Here is a 14,835-nt window from a genome sequence, read left to right as displayed (position 1 = left end):
TTACTGGGGAAAGTTGCGTTAATCACATATTTGGGTTGGTTCTGTGCTTAGCTTTATAATAAAGATATGAAAGCTTTTTTTTAAGATTTGTGGTCCAGATGGCATTCAACATTCACATATAGTATTAGTAATCTGTTCTAACAGCTGTTTTACGTCCTTGGTACCAGTGGGATTAAAAAGGGTGGTATAAGCATCTTTGCCAATAAATGATAAAATGAATTAACAGTCATGTGGGTCACAGCCATTATATTAGAAGATGGGAAATTGCTTGCTGCATTTACTCTTTTCAACAGCTTAAATATTTGTTTTAATTATTCTTCATCAAAGTTTGTTTTCAGCAATTAAATCTTTTGATGTTATGCGTACTTGCTGTTAATTCAGTGACAGAAGATACTGATTTGTTTGACACGAAATTTCAGTCTGGTTTTGTACTGATCTATAACAAAGAGGCTACTGGTGGTATAAATCATATTGATATGAGTTTGGTCAAGTTTGATTCAGTGTTGGTGTGCTGCTGTTGTTGACCCCTACTGCTAATTGTAGCTTGACATCCATTTTCCTTGTAGCTTAATAGGAAAGCTGTACTGCTTGTCAAAATCCTCTATTTTTTTGAAGTTATTTAATGTTCAGTTTATTGCTGCATTGTGAACAAGACCAGGATGCGTAAATTCTGAGAGAGTTCCCTAGCTGGATTAGTTAACAAAAAAAAAAAAAAGGCGGGGGGGGGAGAATTCTGAGGATTCCCAGCAGTTCTTTCTCTTTGCATTTCCTGCTTGTAAAGTTTCACTGTGTGATCACAAACCAATCAGATTCCATTTTAAAGCTTGTAATGATGTGGACTCATTTCCTTAGCAGGTCTTAAGGTTTGATCAGAAACAGTCTGGCTAGTGCAACATAAGCATCTTTCAGATGCAACGTGGTAACTGGCTGTGTGTGTTCTTGCAGTCTACTTTAGTACCAGTAATATTGGCTCACTTAAACCTCATTCCTCTTTCAAGTACCTTTCAGCATTGTTAAATGGTTTTCAAAGGCCTGCTTTGCTTGCCAGAGCAAGAGAGTTATGAGTGTGCATGTAGTTACTAGTGTCAGCCAGCAAAATGACAGCTTACATCTGGAGACAGTAACTTCCTGAAACTCAATAGCCTGATCCCATACTGAAAATACTTTTGTTTTAAAGGGCGGGGAGAAGAAGGTCACTTTTACTCAAGTGTGAAGTGTCACGGTCAGAAAACGAATGGGCCTTTCGTATTCTAAGTGGATGCACAAATTAGCTTATATTGTCTACATTTATCTGGATGTCAGTAGTTGTCTTCAGTTATCTGTATTGGGTGAATTTCAAGTATTGAGTGTTGTGTTGGGTCAGTGCCCTGGTGGCCAGCTTGTTGCCTTTCCAGGAATCACTAGAAGCAGAAATTCTTCCCAGAGAGCTCCTAACCACCCTTCCTGGTATCTTTTGCCTGCGTTGTCATCTCTAGGTCCTCTTTGCTTTTGCACAGTGGAAAAAACAGCCAGTGGAGGTACACCTCATATCTTCAAGTCACCTTAAAAGAACCCTACTGCCCCTTGCCTGTGGTTAGTGGGAGCCCTCTCACAGAAGCCAGTTTCACATAGTCAAATTATACAACAGACTTCAGCTCATTTAATAATACAGAAAACCTAAGTCCTTGACCAGGGTCTAGCTATATTCTCCAAATAATTTATTGTTTGTCTCTTTTGGTGCAAGCTTTGTAGCTCCATGATGGTAGCAAAGATTTCCTGATTTTATGCAGGCCTTAGGGAGGAAAATGTTCTGACAGTACATTTCCTGTTGTCTGCTATTACTTGCCATTTTTTTTTAAATAGGGCACTGGTGCTGTATGTGCATACCTTTAAGTCCTTTGGGGGTCTTTCAAGATACAAGATGTTGGTTTTGTTAGTAATGGGCCAACCCTTTCCAGTGCATTTCAAGCAAACACTTCACAGTTCTCCAGGAGTTAGGACTAAGACAAACTTGAGCCACATTTTTGTCCTTTCTGTTCCAGACTATTTTGAATGCTGTTCTATTCCTAGTATAATTTATACTGAAAGGAAAACTGTACTGTAAGGGTACAACAATTGCCACAGATGACAGTATTGATGGCCACACTGTTATGAATCCCTCCTGGTCTTGACAAACTGCTTCAGTACAGACTGTGGAAGAGGCATTCCCCACTGAGGAGCTTTGTACAATTTACACAGTACTTAAAATCACAGTTTTCCCCATATTGAATTCAAGGCTTTTATAGTTTGCTGTTCTCTGCCACAGCAGGATGTTAAATTCACCCATCAAGTTTATTTTGGCCATGAGTTTTAATTGTGTTGTTGAGTTTCACATTTTGTATTTTCTGGATGTCTTCACACTGTTCCAGTATTTCTTCTGGAGACATCCATGTTGAAGTGAAATAATTTGACTTTCAGACTACAGTCAGAGGAAATTTTAGAGTGTTAAAAAAAAAAAGCCTGGGCACAACAAACTTTGTTCTGTCAAATCTCATAATTTCAATGATCTCTAAGTTCTGTAACATTTCCTGCCTGGTCAAACTTTGGAAGGTCAAGTGAATCACTGTATACATCATTTTATACTCCCAGCTCATGTTTTACATTCTACTAGCAGAATTCTTCGGGGGGGAACTGCTAATTCTTCAGAAATGCTATGGAGAATAGCCATTTATTTGTCTTTCCATTTTCATTCTGACTGTTTCTGTCTTAAAAACTTGAATAAGATGCTGTATTTATTAAAACAAACTTCACTTCCATTTTATTAAATAAACCTAGATACAGAATCCTTTGATGAATTCTACTGTTCAGTAGAGGACCATCATTGTCACAACTTTGGGACTGTTTATCTTTGCTCTTCTGCTTGCATGGGTATATGTGGTGGTAGGTTTGCTTATATTTCCTGATTTGTGAGGTCTCCCTTTTTTGGTTTCTCTTATGTGCACAGCTTGCGCAGGTGGACTCCAGAGGTGTGCATCTTGGTGCTGTCATTGTTCGTGGCCTTTCAACTTTGCTGATGGCCAATAGTGCCTGTGGCTTTCCATTCAGAATGGATGATTTGATGCCTTGGCAGGTGTTTGATGGAAAACTTTTCCAAGAAAAATACCAGCAGTCACATCGAGGTTGCTCTTTGGAGGAGCTTTTGGAAGGCAATGTGAGTAATTGCATCCTCTTAGACAGTTCTGTATTCTTTGATAAATGTACCTGTCCATGTTCGTTTATTGTTTTAATATTCATGTTTACACTGGTCCACTTTCTTTGTATTTTTCCTCTCTTCCTTATTCCTTTTTCGTCCTCTCCACTGACAAAAAAAAACTAAGAAGATAGAAATACTGAGACTATGAAGGAAGCTATGATTTTACCTTTATTTTTGTTTCTGTTGCTCAGAAAAATAATATAAGGAAGTGTCAAAATGCTTGTCATATTTCAAAATATGATAATTCCTGTAATAGTTTTCTCATACTAAGATATTAAGAGATCTTTTTCCTTTAAGATTTTAGGCAACATACTAAGAATGTCTTTCAGTAAACATACTGGGTGTAATTGTTAAAGTGTTTAAGAGTGTTATTAAGGAGCCTAAAGTTCTAGTCGAAGGTTTGGTGAATTCAAAGAGGAACTGGAAACTGGAGGAAGGTAGGTATCTAGGTATTTTTTCAGAATCTCACCAGGTACCTTCTTGTACCTCCAAGTACTTATGTAGCTCTCAATCCTACTTTGACAGGCTAGAGATTTGTACAATTTGCATGCTATATTACCATAAAAACAGTATTATTTAAAACATATCTGCCCAGGCCAGGCCAGGGACATAGCAGCAGAGTCTTGCTGGATATGGGCCACATCTGGCTGTGTTAGGGTGGCATCCTGGCCAGGCTCAGAGGTAGGGTCTGCTAGACTTTGGGCAAGGTGGTAGGAATATGCTGGTGAAGCCTTGGACGAGACCTGGCTCATGCTCCACTGGCACAGAGTATGTGGAGAGATGCTTGGGTAGATCTGTACTCATCGGTGTAGATAGCTCTTAAGACCTTTGATTAATGTGACTCTTTTCAGTGTGGTACTGAAAATCCTGTATCATTTAGTTACTTTTGAAAATTTTATCTTTGAAATGTTTTTACCTGCTATTACATGTATCACTTGAGGTTAAAATAAATAAAAGTGATTACAGACACAGCATTTTTCAGTTTTCAATGATTTTAATCTCATGCATTCAATACTAGTTGTACAATTAGTTTTCTTTTCTAATTTTGTGTCCAGTTACATACCATCTGGATCTGCAATGATGAGTGGGACATGTGTGGGTGGGTGGAATGTATGTGTTTTCAGCATGGAGGAGAAGGAGGATAATATTTTCCATATGAAATCAATCATATGATTAGGACTATAGCCTCTACCCAGATCCTGTGGCTCCCATTAATTGGTCAGTTGATTTCAGTAGATTTTGAATTGGGCCAGTGCTTCCTCCAGTTTTTCATGTAGGACTTTTGCAGTGCAGTAGAGTATCCAAAGAATAAATGGGAAAATATGAACCTGTACAGATCTATGTGAACCTGATAATTCTTTTCCATTTGGGTAGAATTCAGGTTAGTGAATAACTTTTACAATATGTGTCTGTATCTGTAGAAAATTGATATTCCCTGAGAGGTTTTTTTAAATGTGCTAGATCGCATGTTTTAGCCAGCATTTGAAAATATCTTGATATGATCAGGTTAAAGGAAGGAAGGTGCTTAGATCTCTAGAACAGAGTTGGAAATTTTCTTGATCAACTAAAATATCTGGCTTAGGGTTTTGAAAGCCTGATACTCTAGTTTAAACAAACCCCAGATAAACGGTTCTGTTGTGGGAAAGAACAGCCTAGCCCTGTGAATTTTTAGAGTAGCTTAAATACCTTTTTCTTTTTTAGGTACAATTTTATGGTACATATATGGCAGAGATAGCTCCCAGACCAATAAAATAGCTTTCCGTCTTATCAGTTCAAGACAAGAACTGTTTGGGGGAGAATTGCCAAGAGATGCCAGTTTAGCTAGGGACACTGGCAAGGCAACAAGCATATGTGATTGGTTTTTCCTATTATTATAAGTTCAGCTGGTACTTAGTCTCTGGCAGAGCTTAATGTACTGCTGGAAGCCAAGATCTTTCAGCACTTCTGTGTTAACAATCTGCCCTTGAGCACCATAAATCTAATCTGATGATAGTGACAGCATTGTTTTCAGAAAACAGATATTCTACATGGGATTTTTTTATTTTAGAAAAGATAAGTAATAGGATAAGAAGAAATTACTCCTTTTGGTGTTTGGTGCTTGTCTTCTAACTCCTAAGGCCCCTTCTCTATGATCTGGATAGTTACATTACTTCAGGGAGATCTCAGAATCATTGTTTGGATTATGATGGGCTTAAATTCATTTTATAGCTTTATGAAAATTGCAGTAGAAATACAATCTTGGTTAAACATTTACATGTATACCAGAAATTTTGAACATTTTAGGGTTTACTTCCAGCAGATTCTTTTACCAAAAGAAGAAAATGTATAAATTATATGCAGTTGATATATTTGTGGACCGGTTTTTGTGTAGCTGAGCTCTTTGTAGCCTAGCAGCTATTAAAGATAAAAAATGGATAGCTTCTGATAAGAATCAAAAATAGAACCATCTTGCTTTTAAAAAAAAATATGCTAAGCTCATCTTATCTAGTTCTCTGTTTTTCATAACAGTAATCATATTAGTTTGTTTATCCACACAGAAAATTGGATATAATAGTCTCATAAAGCAGTGAGGCAATGATGTTATCACATTGTTAGCCTTCTTATTGTGCTTCTCAGTAATGAATATGTTCATGATCAAATTTTTTAAATTAAAACCGAATTACCTAATGGGGTCAGTGTAGATGGTATGCTTTCTCCTCTACTCATCTCTCCAAGAATCCACTTTTAATACAAAATATTTGAACTTTGTTTCCTGAAAAAAAAATGTGAACCAGATCTACCACTTTCATATATACATGAGTGTGACTAAGTTGTGGTATATGTGATTTATTTGTGCTGCACCTGAAGAGAGAAAAGCAGCACATCCATTGATTTTTAACCCTCTTGTCTGCAGGAATCTTTGTATACACCCTTTGAGAATCTGAAGTCTTTCATTTGCAAGGCTTGCATGGCAAAGAAAAGAACAATACACAGCAGACCAAGAGGGAATGGATTTATCACAGGTTGGCATTGTGTTGATTTTCTCAATAAGTCAATATATTGATAAGCTCAATTATCTTTCAACAGCAGCAGCATTTACATAGGCAGCCCATCAAGCCAATGAAATTGTAAGATCTTTCTCCAAGAAACCAAAGGAGAGATCTGGGAAAATATTTTGTGGTTTCAGGAATTTACGTGACTCGGATTACCCAAGTTTGAATAGAATAGTATTTCCATCTAGCTACACAGGTAGTGAGATATATGCAGTAAATAAAATATCTCTCACTGACTGAAACATCACTGCTATTTACTCAGTGGCTAAAGTTAATTTATAGAAGGAATTAGATGACTCAGAGGTTTTTTTTTCTTCTTTCCCTCAGGGAAGCTATTTTAATGTTGATAGTTGAAGGTCCAAGTGAGGCACTGAAGAGAGAATACTCTTTATTGGACTGACTGATACAGGCTTTTGGGCAACCTGGACAATGCCTTTTTTTTTCCCTCTACCCAAGACTTTGCTTCCACCCCTGTCAACTTTATGGCTCAGTTTACTAAAGACATTTGTTTTTCCCACTTGATCTGCCTGACTTTTAGGGGGGAAAAAACATCTGAAAGGTTTTTAGCACCATTCACTGATCACTCTGAATGTTAGGGATTTTGAGGCTTCAAAATAATTCATACTGAATCACAGTGCTTATGCTGCTATTAAGTTTATTACCTGCTTAATACCTGATCAGGTGTGTCTGTGAAGATAAAAATTACCCCTTCAAAATTCCTTGAGCAAATTAAACAAGAGTGATTTTCTGTTAGTTCAGTACTTTGCATTACGTGTCAGTGATACTTCTGCTGTGGTACTACACCATACTGGTGCTGGACATCCAAAACTAAACGTATCTGTTGGTAATTTATGATACCAGACCTTGTTAGCATCTGCTATTGCTTGAGAGCTGTACTTAACCATTATAGTTATGATTTGTGATTTCAATTTGGACAGAGATTTCTGTTTGTTGTAATGACTGCAGTCTCCAAATCTGTGTCATATAATTTTGATCTGGTTTCCAGATACACTTGTTAACAGCTTGTAATCATGATGTGCATAGACGGAAGGACAGACCCATGCTTATTAGTCTAACTTTAGTTTGGAGAAATTGTAATTGTGCATAAGTATTTTGGCATAAAACTAAGAAATGTTGTTTCCAAAAAAAGAATGCTCTCTCTTTTATTTCCTTTAATCTTACAGTTAGAGTTGCTTAGTAAATACTGTTTTTCAGGAACACTGCAAAGAGAATTTAATCCCAGGTTCCAACAAATACACAGAAGTTCTTTTGTTCCTCCATATCATAACCAGACGAGGGGGTTCCTGTGGAGAAATCCTCAACCACAAGGTAAAAAAAAGGTGTGCACATGTGTGTATTTCGAATTGTCTCTATCAACACTGTGACAGCTCTGTGTCTATATGAGATTGCATTTATATGTATGCAGTTATCCTGTGACTACAGCAATCTAACAAAACTTGTATCAGCTATAGTTGTGTACTGCCATTAGCAAAAGCTAACTATGCAAGGTGAGGAAGAGTGTAGCATTATAATCTGGAGTCATCTTCTACTCACAATGTTCTGGCAAAAAAAAACCTTTTATGTATTTAAACTTTCCATGCTTGGTCTCAGCTGAATTATATTTAAAATCATAATAGTTGTAAAGCAAATTGGTACAGCTGTATGGAAGTGTCTGTCTGAAGTCTTTAGCTGCAGATCGTAGTTCATACTTCAACAAAACATTGAAGCATGTGAATAAAGTTAAAAACATTCTGGAGTGGTTTTCTAGATCAGGGTCTCAGCTTCCAGATCGTTGCCTAAGTAGTGCAAACGCAAGTTCTATCTTATCTTGGCATTAATCTTAAATTATCCACCAATCTCACTTCTTGAACAGAACAATCATTTCAGTGGAGCATCACTGTGGATAACACTGTGGAGCTGTCATAATTCAGTTTTTTTCTCATTATTATGAGTTAAAGCATATACATATAGATTAACAAAAATAAAAGAAAGAGAAGTGTCTAACAAAGGTCAAATATTTTATTAAGTTTGTAGAGCCTAAATTTCTTCTGTGTTTCTGGGTGAAGTTTGCAGAGATTTATGATATAACTAAAGAAGGCTAAATGATAAAAAAATCCAATAAAGTTTAATTCAGCTGCCACTGTTGTAGACTTGAGAGATACTATCATTTGATTCACAGAAAAAGACTGATCATGTATGTAAAATGTAAAGCTAAAATACAGAGTATGTATGCTGACCAGGAGCAGAAACAAAACTGATCATTGGTATCATGTTCATCTCAAGAAGCCTGCTGTTCAGGGGTTGGGTCATCTCTGACCAGCTCCAGAGATATTATAACTACATGTATTTCACAAAGCATGTTCCACAGTAACTGTGCTGAACAGTGTTATGAATGTGTTTCAGTAGCATTATTAAAACATCTTGGCTTCTTCTACACTAGACCTATTTACTACCCTCAGGATACTCTTAAAACATGATCCCATAAGTGCAGTCAAATTGCCTCTGTTATAATTAACACAGATTTATTGGGAAAATGTATCTGTCCTTACAAAAGAGCCCTGCGATGTTTTAGAGCTCCTTTTAAGCTGATCTGCCAAGATGACTCATTTTGATGAAGTTTTTTTCCTGGGTTTGCTAATATTAAGACAGCAGTTGCAATGAGTTGCTTATGAAGCAATGAGTTGCTTCATTATGTAGCTTTTTCTCTGCTATATGTATGTGTCTCAGTAAAGAGAGAGAAAAAAGAATGAAAAAGTAGCGATTTTGTGTTCCATGATAGCTTATGTGATAAAACTTCCTAGTAAAATTACCTATCTATCCCATCCTTTATGTACATTCCCATGGTATATTGTTATGGTTCCTGCTGTTGCATAGTATACATAAATCATCGGATTAAATGCAGTAAAAATTAAAGGACGGGACCCATATCTTCTGTGTCAGAAGCGTACCTAACCATTACGCAGCCTTTGCTCTCTCTTATCTGTTAATGTTTAAGGATTTTGTGACATGGTCTCAACTTTAACAGTGGAGGAAAGAGAGCCTCCACCCAGAAAGCATAAAGCTAAGAAGCACTGGTATTTCTCTGAAATGATGTTTTGATTCTGCTTAGGCAGAACGAGAACTGAACATAGGCTTCCCTCATTTTATGGTGAATACTAAACTCTGATTTGTTGTAATTAACATCTCATCCTCTGCCTGTATTTTGAGAGAATGGAGTTCAGCTGTGGGATTTTTCTGGTTTCGGGTGAATGGGGTGGTTTGGGGGTTTAAAATATTTATTTATTGTAAGTTCTTTTCATAAATTTCTTGTATGTGTGTCACAAATGGAGAGTGTATCCATGTAACCCAGAGCAGAACATCTAAGCCTTACAGGGAGGTAGATTTTCCTTTAGTGTTTCTTGTTTGTTAATTTGGAAGATTTCCTATTTAGCATGTTGGCTGTTGTGTATCCTATTCTGAGTGTCTGTCCTTTTCTGATGCTTGTTAGACAGATCTTAGGTATCTAATTTAAATTTAAGGTTAGGCTTCTGTTACTGAGATATGAAACTGCATTGCAGCACTTCATAATCTTTGAGTTTCAAAGCCTTGCCCAAGGTAGCATAGACGTCTGTAGCAAACCATGACTTTACAGATTCTAGTTTCATGGTTGAAACACCACATTTTATGCCATATAGCCTATTGGCAGACAAAACTTCATTAATTAGAAGTTAAAACCACTAATACATTATTTTGAATCACATCGTTACCTCATTCTACAAATAGCTGAAAATAAACTGAGCACTAACAACTGTGGAAATCATGATATTGGCTATTATGTGTCTTTGCCACTCTTCCACAGTCCAGCTGATAAACACCTATAGTGTTTGTCATAGCATATAAATTACCCCCTAGATCTAAATTAACATAAAAAAGAAAGGGAAAAAAAAATTCATTTGCTATAAAAGGGGCTTATAAGAAAGATGGGCCTTTTGCAATAGGGTGAGGGGTGATGGTTTTAAACTGAAAGAGAGGAGGTTCAGACTGGATGTGAGGACAAAATTTTTTACAATGAGGGTGGTCAAATTCTGGCACAGGTTGCCCAGAGAGGTGGTGGATGCACCATCCCTGGAGACATTCAAGGCCAGGCTGGATGTGGTTCTGGGCAACCTTATCTAGTTGAAGGATGTCCCTGCTGATTTCAGGGGGGTTGGACTAGATGACCTTTGAAGGTCCCTTCCAACTCAATCTATTCTATGATTTTGTGTATTTAATCAAGGCTTCCACACTTACGCTGCATACTCTGTGTTCAAGCATATTTCTGGTTAACAAGATTTTGATGGAACTGGAAAGTAGGTGGGACTTGACAGAATTTTGGTGCTGAAAAAAGATTTCATTTTGAGTTTTGAGTACTGCTTTGCTTATAGAAATCTAACTGAAGCAGCACTGTACACAGGCACACTTAAACCAGTATGAAAACGTTTGTTAATACAGCTTAAGTCTGACACTAAATAGTATATTTTACTTTACTGAATTCACGTGGTCTGATCTATCAGCCACACTGTATGACCTGTATGATTCACTATCCCGACCCATGAGTTGGACTAGATTTAACAGTTGCAGTGGGCCAAGTGCTTTAAGAGCAATGCTGCCAGGGACTGTGCTCCAACATCTCAAAATATAGCCATAACTATACATGAACTGGAAAGGGACATGTTCTTTTTTTAATATTTATATAAATGTAGTTTTTCTTTCAGACTATCTGAATAAGCTCTTATATTCTTGCTTTAATCTTAATTAAAAACATTTAAATCCTCCCCTCCCTCCAGGTAGAGAGTATAGATCATGTCATCCAGACCGAAGGAGAAGATTCCATGTTCCTTCTCGGTGAGGAGTACAAGTGTTCAGGTAGCAAACTGAGATGATGGGGTAGTTACCATTGAGATATTTTTTGTTTATGAGATTGTCTTTTCATGGACTTTACAGAATAACTGAACCATGTGATTGTGGAGGAAATAGCTCAAAGCTGAGGCTATTCAGCTTGTTAATCACTTGTTACATTAGGTCTAAGCTTGCTATGAGATCAGAATCATTAAAACTGAAGTTAAAGGCACCAGCTGAAGCAAAATAGCATCCCAGTATAGCTACATTTTTTTGTCCATTTGGCACTTCAAAGTCTGAAGTGTTTTTATATTGTTAGATATTCCTGATTACAAGCTTTAAGACTTAAACTATAAGGTTTGCATATTTTTGTTATAGACGTGTATTACAAGAGTTTACTTACCATGAATATCCCTGCTGAATTGTGGTTCATGTTAATTCACAGCAGTTTGTGTCTTAATTGTGGATTATATCTTTAAGTGTTACACCATTGTTACCGAAACCCATTGAAAAATTTGAAACATGATATTACTGATGTCAACATCATCTACCAATGAACCAAGATCACCTTCCTGTTAAATGCAAAAAAAAAAAAATTGCTATTACTTTTGGCACTTCTAGTTAAATACCTTTGTCTGTGTATCTCAGCTGACTGAGAACCACAGGGACCCACATCACTGCTGAGGAGAGAAAGAATCTGTCATACTTACTTCTGTAAACTTACTTAAGAGAGCTAAGTCTTCTTTCCTGTCCAGAATTCTAATTTAAACACCTTCAGAATTATTTCTTAAAAGTTGCTTTATTTCACTTTGTGATTTCATTTCATGGATGTGTGTGTTTTATTATAAAATTAGTTCATTATAAATGGAGTTATATAAATAATGCTAAAGAACTGTAAAATAACAGAGCACATGCAATTTTTAACAGCACCATAGGATCATATGTTGGTAAATTGGTACTACAAAAGCCCCTCTTCAAGTCATTACTTGTATTTATGAAGGAACTGTTTTAGAGATTGCAACAACGTTCTTATGTCTTCCATTTGCATACCCATTCAGCTAAAAATAATCAGAGGTACTTTACTTAATTATTATCTTCAGGCTAAAAATATTAGGCAGTTATGTAGAAATCCCATTTTAAATCATGAAGTATAAAAATTGTACTAGAGGAAGACAGTGTCAACAACACTTTATGTCACATAGAAAATGGGTGACACACTTAGAACTGTGTTTATCTCTTTACTGATCTTCATCTCAACCTAATTGATAATTGTCTCCATCTAGGTAATCTTCAACAATTTCATGCTTTTCTTAGATTTTTAGCAAGCTTTGAATGGGGTTGGCTCAAGCGAATGTTTATGGAACTGATGGGGTTTCAGCTATTTATGTGCTTTGGAATTGCAGTATCTTTAGTTTTGACTTCAGCATTTTCAGTGCGTGAAGTTATGTAAGAACATCTCTTCTTCTCATACAGGAGGTATAAGATGAAAGAGAAATGAAAGTTTGGTGTCCCATTCCTTCTCTCAAAAAAAAAAAATATATATGCAGCCGAAAAAGGGGATATCCAAAGATAGAGGCAAAATGTTAAGAGCAAGATTTGAAATTTGATACAGTGTGCAGATTTTCCTAAGACCATGTTGAGTCACTGATGATGATAATTCAAACGGTAAAGTCAGTGGTGTTGCATGTGAACAAAATCTTGTATTTCCACAGAAAACTGTGGCCTTAATGTTTATCATGTTGGAAAATCCACTCTTTTGGACTATTTTTCTTTTGAATAATACTGACCAATATCTTGTTAGTGTAGCTCTCATAATGATCATTCTAGATTTTACTGATACAGAAACTGTATCTCACTCTTAGCCTTCTTATTGTATATAATTGTATTTATTTTTATAAGCATTTGAAAATTAAATCTAAAAACTATCTCATGACCAATCCTGACAGAGAGTAGCAGATGCTGTGAAACTTAGTGCTTGTGTTAAGACTTGCAGAACTTCAGATGCTGATTTGGATAATTAATACATTGATCACTAAACCTAGAATGCGTCCTTGTGGTAGTTTAATCAGCTGTGTAATACGGATCACTAAATCTTACACTGCAACAGGCTATAACTTCTAAAATTGTTTCAGTGTTGATGTTCATGTGTCTTGTCTCCTCACAACTGTTTGTTTTTTAAATCACCCAGGTGATCCTGCTCATTACTGGAAGTGGATGAAAATGGCTAAGAGAACAAGATGTGTTATGAATTGCTGTATGCTGAAAATCATTAAAACTTCATCAGTGTTTCGAAACTGGTAGTGGGAGAGTCTAATCAGAAGTTTATCATGCCTCATTTTCAGTTCCATTTTATTTTTATACTTTTTGCTTCTAGCCTGTAGCTTAGAGAAGTAAATTATGGAGTGTTGTGAAACAATTATTATACAGTTTAAGTTCCACAAAGTATTGTTTGGGGCACTTTGCAAAAACCTGGTTGACATGCTTATAAAAAATGATCATCAAAAAGTTACATGTAAAAAATAGAGGGCAGTCCTAGGTATTGAAGAAGGCTACAAAATTTTAATCAATTCATTTGGTTCTGTGGTGAAAACTGTTATGCCTCTTCTGTTAAACCTTTATGCTATTCTATTAACGGTTTGAACAGACACCATTTTTACACAGCACAGTGTCTGATTTGCATTCCAGGGATTTTGTCGTGAAAGGGACATTCCTGCTGCCTTTTTCTATTGATTTAGAATTTCCTCCAAAGTTATACTGGCCAGAGGCTTAGTCTAAGTCTTAGTGTGTCTTAAGACACTTAGACTTTGAGGCTAAAGACAGATGTAAGGGCTGGAATAAACCTTAAATACTTCATAAATGACTCACTGCATATGGAAGAGAATTCTAGGTATTCCAGAAGAGGACTATCCATTTGAATCAGCTCTGAAAGGCCCCAAAATAATAGGACATTAAAGCTATAGCAGTTTTGTACATAGAAACTGATTTTATAACTTTCTGGAATCTTTTAGGTACCCTTTTCTCATTCTCTGAGACTGAGAAACTATGAAAGTAAGCCACATGGTAGAAAAGTAACATTTTTTAACTGTAACATGATTGTAAACACTTTAGAAGAACCCCTTTTTACCCAAGACTGGGCACTTTCAGCCTCAAATAGCATAAAGGTTAATTGTACAACCGCTTTTTTCTTTTTCTTTTCTTCCCCCTTAAAATCTCTTAGAATAATGTGATCCGACTTTTATGGAAAGTTCTCTAGTTTCAGGAATCTCATGATGTATAATAGTGTATTTGAAAAGAATGTAATTGTGTGCCAGAATTTGTTGGTAATTTCCCCTTCAGGCTTTGATACGAGAAAAGATTTTGGTTGGCCTCAATAAATAAAGTTAAATACTGTTGGAGTGGGAGTTTTGCTGTGCTAGTTGTGGTATGTTATGAATTGTTGGTAATAATTACCCTGACTACTGAAGAATTGTTAGCTTCTCTGTGAGGCTTTTTTTTTTCTTTCTAATGTTAGACCATAAGCAGAAGCTGCTTATTATTATTTCCATGCCAAAGGTTTTTTTCCCACCAGGAATCATAAAGTGAAAGGAGAAGCATGAAGTCAAAACAAAGTTGCTACTTTCCTGTCACCATGAACCTTAAATTGGTCACAGTACCATAAAGCTTATGGACTGTAGAAGGAAACAATATACAAGAACATGACCTTAAAGGTTCCATTCTAATAGGGTTTCCTTAATA

At 36.3% G+C, this 14,835-nt stretch overlaps 1 protein-coding gene across 8 annotated transcripts in view; it reads left to right on the top strand.

Annotated features, from left to right (window-relative positions):
- Window positions 1-14,492, top strand: part of FAM120B (family with sequence similarity 120 member B) — a 52,664-nt gene extending 38,172 nt beyond the window's left edge. For 7 of the 8 annotated variants that reach the window (XM_062641913.1, XM_062641916.1, XM_062641914.1 and 4 more), the window contains 5 exons: window positions 2,963-3,169; window positions 6,105-6,213; window positions 7,459-7,572; window positions 11,049-11,127; window positions 13,289-14,492. In XM_062641913.1, the coding sequence (XP_062497897.1) occupies window positions 2,963-3,169; window positions 6,105-6,213; window positions 7,459-7,572; window positions 11,049-11,110 (492 nt within the window). In that variant the 3' untranslated portion in view covers window positions 11,111-11,127; window positions 13,289-14,492. The remainder of the gene's footprint in view (window positions 1-2,962; window positions 3,170-6,104; window positions 6,214-7,458; window positions 7,573-11,048; window positions 11,128-13,288) is intronic. The other variant, XM_062641910.1, reaches the window with a different exon arrangement.
- Window positions 14,493-14,835: the final 343 nt, after the last annotated feature.

Source organism: Pezoporus occidentalis, unplaced genomic scaffold, assembly GCF_034315485.1.
Source record: "Pezoporus occidentalis ecotype Australia unplaced genomic scaffold, CSIRO_AGI_Poc_V1 ctg7, whole genome shotgun sequence".
Lineage (NCBI taxonomy): Eukaryota > Metazoa > Chordata > Aves > Psittaciformes > Psittacidae > Pezoporus > Pezoporus occidentalis.
This window is presented reverse-complemented; position numbering and strand designations above follow the sequence as displayed.